Source organism: Mchenga conophoros, linkage group LG8 (assembly GCF_057382185.1).
Source record: "Mchenga conophoros isolate Kocher_MC1m ecotype Shallow Benthic linkage group LG8, M_conophoros_male_GT1.1, whole genome shotgun sequence".
In the NCBI taxonomy this organism is placed as follows: Eukaryota; Metazoa; Chordata; class Actinopteri; order Cichliformes; family Cichlidae; genus Mchenga; species Mchenga conophoros.
The window spans coordinates 13,139,271-13,147,086 of record NC_140533.1 but is presented as its reverse complement, the minus strand read 5'-3'; the positions used below and the strand labels follow the sequence as shown (position 1 = coordinate 13,147,086).

The 7,816-nt window shown below is 41.0% G+C and overlaps 1 protein-coding gene across 1 annotated transcript; it reads left to right on the top strand.

Moving 5' to 3' along the window:
- The first annotated feature begins 960 nt into the window (after positions 1 to 960).
- Positions 961 to 4,432, top strand: LOC146568308 (uncharacterized). The gene is made up of 3 exons (XM_085284287.1): positions 961 to 1,106; positions 2,320 to 2,364; positions 2,457 to 4,432. The coding sequence occupies exons 2-3, from the start codon at positions 2,325 to 2,327 to the stop codon at positions 3,209 to 3,211; spliced, it is 795 nt and encodes a 264-aa protein (XP_085140413.1). The 5' UTR covers positions 961 to 1,106; positions 2,320 to 2,324; the 3' UTR covers positions 3,212 to 4,432.
- Positions 4,433 to 7,816: the final 3,384 nt, after the last annotated feature.

Genomic DNA, 7,816 nt, shown 5'->3' with positions numbered 1-7,816 from the left:
AAGTGGGAGCACACGGGGAACACAGGCGACACTGATAATCATAACGAGACACGGCAGGAGTAACACAACACTGACGGGAGACTATCAAAGTAAAACAGGAAGCACACAGAGACGCAGACCAGATTGGAAGAGAACACAGACATAGCGGGCTGGGAAAACATGGAATAAAACACAAGGAGGAGAAACGAGGCATGGGGGCTGGCAGATACACAGAGGGGGCACACAGGGGGTAAAGTCACGAGGGGAAATCAAATAAGCAACATCTTAACAGAACAACCGAGGGACCCTAAAGCTGACATCAAACAACAACAATACAAGACACACAAAAAACCAGGTAGAAGTCCCAGGACCATGACATGCAGGTGGTTACATATGGTTAAAATGATTCAAATGCACTAAGTATGCATGTTTTTCATATCAATATAGTCCATAACTTGATTACTGTCTGTAGCCCACATGATTAAACACTTTAGTTACATAAAACATGTGAGTTTAGATTTTATCTACTGTATAGCCTGTATAGTAAATTAATATGTAGCCCAATAAGTATAAAATCCAGAAAGCTACACAACATGGGACGGTTCATTTACAAACACAGTTCTAACTTGAGTTTCACACAGTTTTTATTAGAAAACAATCAAATTGTTAAATGCTTCAAGTACACAAAATGTCAGAAATCTGCACCGTCATGAACAGAAATTTAAACCTAATTTTTTGTGATTTGTTGATTAACCCTCCGAGGTCTAAATCCCACGTTGTGCACATCAACATCACAGATTTGTACAAATAAAATTTATAACAAAGACATGTTAAATATTAAGCACTGGAAACAGCTTGTTGTTTTGTTGCCATAGCGTTTTGTTTTGTCTCCATTTAAAAGATATCAAAATCTGAGCAAACAACTTGATGTCAAAAGAATCTCTGCACATTCCGCAGTCTTTGCTGCTAAAGTGACATCACAGCATTTAAGCATGTTTGAATGAAAACATCAGCATATGAACACAAAACTGAAGAGACACTGCAACCGAATGAAAGCAGACCACTATTTAGTGACATTTGGACGTTTCCCTGAGGATTAACTGCTGTGTAATCTACCAAGAACTAAAGTAAGCTCAAATTTCAGTTTATAAACTCAAGATCATTTACTTAAATATATAAAGCCTGATTTCCCTGCTTGCCAGGACAGTATTTATGTACTTTACATTGTGCAAGACTAGACTATATTTTCCATCATAGAGAGGATGATGTGGATCTATTATTCAGGAAAACAAATGAAGACTTAACTATTTGTCAGCTGATGTAATATTTGACAAATGATACATAAATTAGAAAATGTTCTTAATCATATCTTAGAGTGACAGAAGCTCTTTTTAACACGATTATTTCTCAGATTATTTTGTTCATTTAGGAAAATAGAGAAGACGTAAGTTTTGTTCTCAAACAAACTATTAGAATTTCTGAGAAACTGAGCCTACGTGCACATGTACACGGCTATTTTTGAAAGCGCAGCTTTGTCTCTGCATTTGGGCCTTTCGTCCACACCTAAACAGCAGATTGAGTCACTGAAAGGTGAGATTTTTAAAAAGGACGTTTTTGTGTTCAGGTGTGGACGAGGAAAACGGACATTTACTCAGGCAATGTCAAAAGTGTGCGCCGCTGTTGAAGTCACGCTGTGGCCACGTTATTGTTTACGTGAGATCAATTTCTACAATGGCAGATGTAGACAACATACTGTGTCTGTTAATCTTAGTATCTGCAGTTTTTACACGCTTACATCAGACGTGGATTCTACATTCAACACAGACGCTCTCCCAACCCAAATCCTGACGTCGGTTTGGAAGAAATGTAATTTAAAAAAATGACATTTATGTATGCTGTATGCATTTAGTCCATTCCAAAGTTGTGAGTCTGTCTTTAGTTATTAACATTTGAAACGATGAAGGCACGTGAAAGTAACACAAAATTAGCTGCTTTTCCAGAAAAAGACAAAAACTTCTCAGAAGTACGTAAGGTTTTATGAGGTTTTCCCACCCAGGCTTCTAGACTTCTGATTGGCCAACATTTCTACACGGTTAAGATTTGGCGTGTTCTTGACAGCGTTTCACTTTGTTTTTAGTGTTTAGATGTGGAAGGAGATATTTTTTCAAAACTGCACATGTGGACTGGATTATTTTTTTTTAAACGAAAAAGGAAAATTGTCCGTTTTCAAACATAGCCGTGTACGTTTGGACGCAGCCTAAAGTCATCACAAAAAAAGCAAATTCTCTGAACATTCTGGGTTGAGGTTTAGTGATCATTGTTGTTTTGTGTTCCTTGTAGTCAAAATGAGTGCAAGTGGAGACGGACCACAAAATAACCAAAACGGTAAGCACATGTACTCAGTCTTGAAATTGATGAAAAACAGATTTTCAGCAGATAGTTATGGATGTTAATTAAAAGATTTAATGATCTTGCAGGCCAACAGGTTAACCCACGAATGTTGGCAAATGGAGATCAGGAACCTGCTAATGGCTTCCTGAACAGACTGTATCGCGCTCTCCATGAATATTGTTGCTATCTAGATGAGCTAATAGCTTCAGTACTGGCACAATATGACAATTACCTTTACGGGGACGAAGACGATGACGATGACGACGATGACGATGACGATGACGACGACGACGATGACGACGATGACGACGACGACGACGACAACGACGATGACGACGACGACGACAACGACAACGACGATGACGACAACGATGACGACAATGACGGCGGCGACGGCGACGGCGACGGCAACGATGACGATGACGATGACGACGATGTTCAAAATATTCATGTGAGGGACAATAATGCCAATGGTGACAACGATGAACAGCACGGGGATGCTGTGGTTGTGATCATTTTCAATGTTGGTGGCATTGAAAATGAGGAGGCATTTGAAGGCCGCATGGATGTTCGCCAGTACATCCCAGAAGAGGACCCTCAGCCAGGTGTTTCCAGGAAGAGGTCTAGAGAGAGGGATGAAGAAGATTTAGGAGCAAACAAAAGAATGAGATGGAGCGATGATGACTCTGAAGTATTTGAAGATGCGCACGAAGAGCTTGAACACGAAACTGGAGGCTCGAGGAAGCGTTCCCGAGAGGATTTTGAGCAAGAAGAGGAATACTTGCCTGTGTGCAAACTTCAGAGGTGTTCAATTGAGTCGACCAGCAGCAATGAAGACTAAGACTACTTCGACGGGTTTTTTCAGTATCCTTTCAGTAATCTGATGGCCTACTCAGGTGATCCTGAATCCTCTATGCTGCAATAAGCTGGGCATACACTGTGCTGCGATTTTTCAGTCGCGTTATTCGGCTCCTGATCAAACTGTAGGATTGACTCGCAGGGGTGAGAAGTTTGATCAAGGCCAAACTCGGGACGATCCCCAAAACGATCGCACGACTGAAAAATCGGCTCAAAATGGGCCAAAAATCGCACAGTGTATGCCCAGCATTAGGCTGCCGGGGGATTCCCATGATGCACTGGGTGTTTCTTCTTCACCCACTATGTTTAATAGACCTCTCTGCACTGAATGGTACTTGTTATTAACCTCTGTCTCTGTTCCATGTCTTTATACTATTTTCCTTGCCCCTCCCCAACCGGTCGCAGCAGATGGCCGCCCCTCCCTGAGCCTGGTTCTGCTGGAGGTTTCTTCCTGTTAAAAGGGAGTTTTTCCTTCCCACTGTCGCCAAAGTGCTTGCTCATAGGGGGTCATATGATTGTTGGGGTTTTCTTTGTAAGTATATCTTACAATATAAAGCGCCTTCAGGTGACTGTTGCTGTCATTTGGCGCTCTTTAAATAAAATTGAATTGAAAATTAAATAGATGTCACTGTGATGATTTCTTCCCTGCATAGAAAGCTTAGACCCAAATGCAGATTCAATGCACATGGTTAAACTATTTATGAGACTTTAGAGAGGGAATGGAGAACGTGGCTCGAGCTAGGAGTGTCAGCAGACAGCAGGAACCAGAGGAAAAGCTATCGAGAGACTGAACACCTGGCTCCTGATGGGAACAATCCAACGGGAATTCTGCAACAGAGGGAGAAGAAGTTGCTGGACGGGTAAGGGAGTTTGAGGGTAGGATGAGTACGTTGGCAGAGGAGACCTAAACACAGGGAAAACAAGGTTAAACACAGGGAAGGAGCACGCCAGAACTGGAGCAGAGGGGAAGCCTAGTTACCACTGGAGATGGCAGAACAAACTGGCGAGGAGTAGCAGGCAGCGCTGGTTTAAGAAGCCCTCCTGCTGATTGTTTGCAGATGAGGCCCAGGTGAGATGCTGGAAACTCCACCTCTGAAGTGTGGACACAGTATCCCCATTCCAAGTGGAAAAGCCCCTCAGACACTTCCATGGTGCATGACAAGAAGGATGAGAAAGCATTCATGGTCCATCCATCCGTCCGTCAGCGTAATGCCTAAAAGTTTATTCAGATGTAAATGTATTACATTTTTAAATAAAGATCATCAGTGTTTTTAATGACGCTGCATTTCATTCACGTGTCTCTATTGGACAGTGTTGTAGAAGTTACAGAAGACAGGAATCAGTTCCAGCTTGGCCTGACATTTGATCACTAGTGATGTGTGATACCACTGATTTCCTTTCCGATCCCATACCACGTAAAATTCAGGGTGGTATCGACGATACTGCTCCGATACTTTGTACAAAAACTTTACTCTTTTATTGTATCTCAAATTATAGCGTCATAATCATTACAGGACATCAGATTACTTGTTCTTATCACTTAATAATGCAGAATTCATCATATAGAAATCAAAAACCTGAAGTTGTGCACTATGTGAACACCTTGCCTGCCTGCAGCACTAAAGGACTCCCTGAGAGACGTCTGTCTCACCCTAGCAGCACCCGTCCTTCTCCTCCTCTTCAGTTTGCCTCAACATAAGCTCGTCATATTCTGTGATATGATTTACTTTGAGGTGTTTGACAAGGTTAGTGGTGTTGCCACAACACCTCACTTTCTTGCCACATGTATCGCAAACCACGTCTGGGCTGTTTGTGGATGTAAAATACGTGCGCACATGACTCCAGTTACGCTCAGCCATTGTTGTGAGTGCGCACGCCACAGGCTGCCACACATTTATACAGCCGTATTTCACACATGACTATAAAAGGCGGAAGAGGGAGTAGTTCTTTCCAATGTAGACAATCTGAATGATAGTTTCTTTCCACTGTGTTCCTGTTAATGAAAAACTACAATTTACCCCAAAATGATTCAAATATCGATATTTTAATGTGGAAACCTTCTGTTTCCACATCTGGACTTTCTGTTGCTGCCCACGCGGGTGAAACTTTCTTTGAAGTGGCTCATTGAAGTTGTAATTGATAATCAATTCCCACACAATGTGAGAATCCAATCAATTTGTTTATCAGGGGAAAGGTGTGATTTCTTAGGACACTGGAGCCTAACATTAACTGGTTTAAAATTAGCTTATTTCCATAAGAAGAAAAACATACTGAGAAAGAGATCACCAAAATATACATGTACAAATGTGAAATAGTCATATGTAGTGTGAAAGAGCTATTTGACATCTTTAAATTCAAAGTAATGTATAAATCCACTTACATAAAACATGAAAAGGCGGCGCAGCGATGCCCATCTCAGCCAGTGTATGATGGTGGGGCAAGATGGCAGCTTCCACAACATGACGCCAGCTCCTATGTATTTTTAGTAGATAAATGATACGTTTATGTATCAATTTGTTGGAAGATGTAATTACACCTTAATTATGTAATTAGAAGCAAAAATGATTTTTTTTAAATCAAATCACCTCAAAAAATTACTGTACTTACTTTCTAAATCATTCTTTACCTCTGAAAGGGGTGGCTGTGGCTCAGGAGGTGGAGCAGGTCATCTACTAATCAGATGGTTTTTGGGTCGATCCCTGGCTGCTCCAGAGTGCATGCTAACTGTCCTTGGGCAAGACATTAACCCCAAGTCACTCTCTGATGCATTCATCAGAGTATGAATGTGTGTGAATGTTAGGTAGAAAGCACAGAAAAAGGGCTTCTATGAACAGGTGTGAATGAGGCAACCTGTATAGAGCGCTTTGAATGTTCAGGTAGAGTAGAAAAGCACTGTAAAAATTTCTCTGTGTTGATTTCTTTTGGACCTCAAACATTACTCACCTTGTTGCAGGTTTCTTTATTAATGCTGAAAACCCAGAATGGAAACTGACCTTACTGCTTCCTTCCTTTCCAAACTATTGCGGCTCCTCCAACCAACGGCCGCGGCAGGCTAAACATGAGGACACAGATGACGTGCAACAGTAAACACATGAGATACACCTCTGTACTATTTGCTACTTTTATTCCACATACAACTGTCCACTGTACAAATCGGCACACGGCCTCAAACCATTAAACAAATGCACAGACTGCACAAATAACTGCAACATTTACTATGCCAAATTTCAACATTGGCCTATTGCATAACTTAGTGCATAAGTATACATAAACCAAAAAATGCATCAAAATGATTCAAGCTGCAGTCAACAGAAGGTCTGCTGCATCTCAGACACCATCGCGCTGGCAGAAAGGGCGCCAGAGCCAGAGCAGCGGAGAGGCGAGCTGGAACAAACCATTTTGGGAGGGGGAGAGGTTATCTATCATATTGTTGCTAAAGTGTTACGTCTCAACCAAGTACTGTATGCTTTTCATATTTTTAGTAGTGTGTCACACAAACAGCTGAAGCACCTCCCGAAAATGGGCTAAAATCGCCCCTGGTTGAGATCATGTGACTGATCGGCCAGTTGAAGAATATTCCATTTCTTTGCCTTGAGAAACTCTTTGCATTTGCAGTTTGCTTTGGGGTGCTATCCATTTGCACTGTCAACTGCTGGCCGAGCAGTTTTGCAGCATTTGGCTGAATACGAGCTGAGAGCATAGCCCTGTACAGTCACATCATCAATAAACACTAGTGAACTGGTTCTATTAGCAGCAAACTCTAATCTGTCCTTGCTAATTGTTTGCACCTTGTAGTAAACCCTCTGTATTTCCATTCGTGAAGACATCTTGACTGTAGACCATGACAAATTACTTTTAGGTCTTTCAAAAAGGAGCACTATGCAAAAAATATATATTTTTTAAAATTTCTAATCAGTTAATGTAGGCTAGTACTTTTGTTAAACCCCTTGAATTAAAGTCTTCATTGTTTGATCTAAAATCCACTATGGTCGTGTGCAGAGGCAAAACTACTATAAAATGGGACATTATCCAAAAATGCAAAGGTGTAATTGTGTTTATTGTTATAATGGTTGATGCTCGTTAAACATTAACAGAGCTTCAAATTAGCACACTTGCAGGTAGTCCTTGCCAGCCAAAAGACGCTGGATGAGCTGATGGGCTGCATTAAGAAGAATATAGATAAAACCTAATAGACTATTTTGTGTGTTGAATCATGCAATGCAACTTGTAGGATCGAAGAATATTAATGTGTAGGTTGAAAATAGCATAATAGGCTACCTTTAAAACCAATGAAAGCCACCTCACTGATCAATTTAAAAAGCTTTTTAAAATATGAAATGTTTGCGAAATGACAACAGACAACAGTAAACATGCAAATGTCACACAGTTCAAGGCACTTTCGGTTTTGCAAGGTTATCTCGGCTAAACATTTTCGTAGAACTGACAATATTCATTTAGAATGAGTAAAGCCTGTGACAGCTTCATCAGAAATTAATACTCTTTGTGTCTGATTAGGCTTCTCTCAGTTTAGAATTAACTTCGACAACTGTCGGGTTTTTCCGTCGTTTCTCTTCGCTCCACCTCCTGT

What these genes read in the sequence shown, in the direction of transcription:
- LOC146568308 (XM_085284287.1), top strand. Translation starts at nt 2,325, where the DNA reads ATGAGTGCAAGTGGAGACGGACCACAAAATAACCAAAACG. An exon ending in ACCACAAAATAACCAAAACG is followed by an intron (nt 2,365 to 2,456) that starts GTAAGCACATGT and finishes ATGATCTTGCAG; the next exon opens with GCCAACAGGTTAACCCACGA.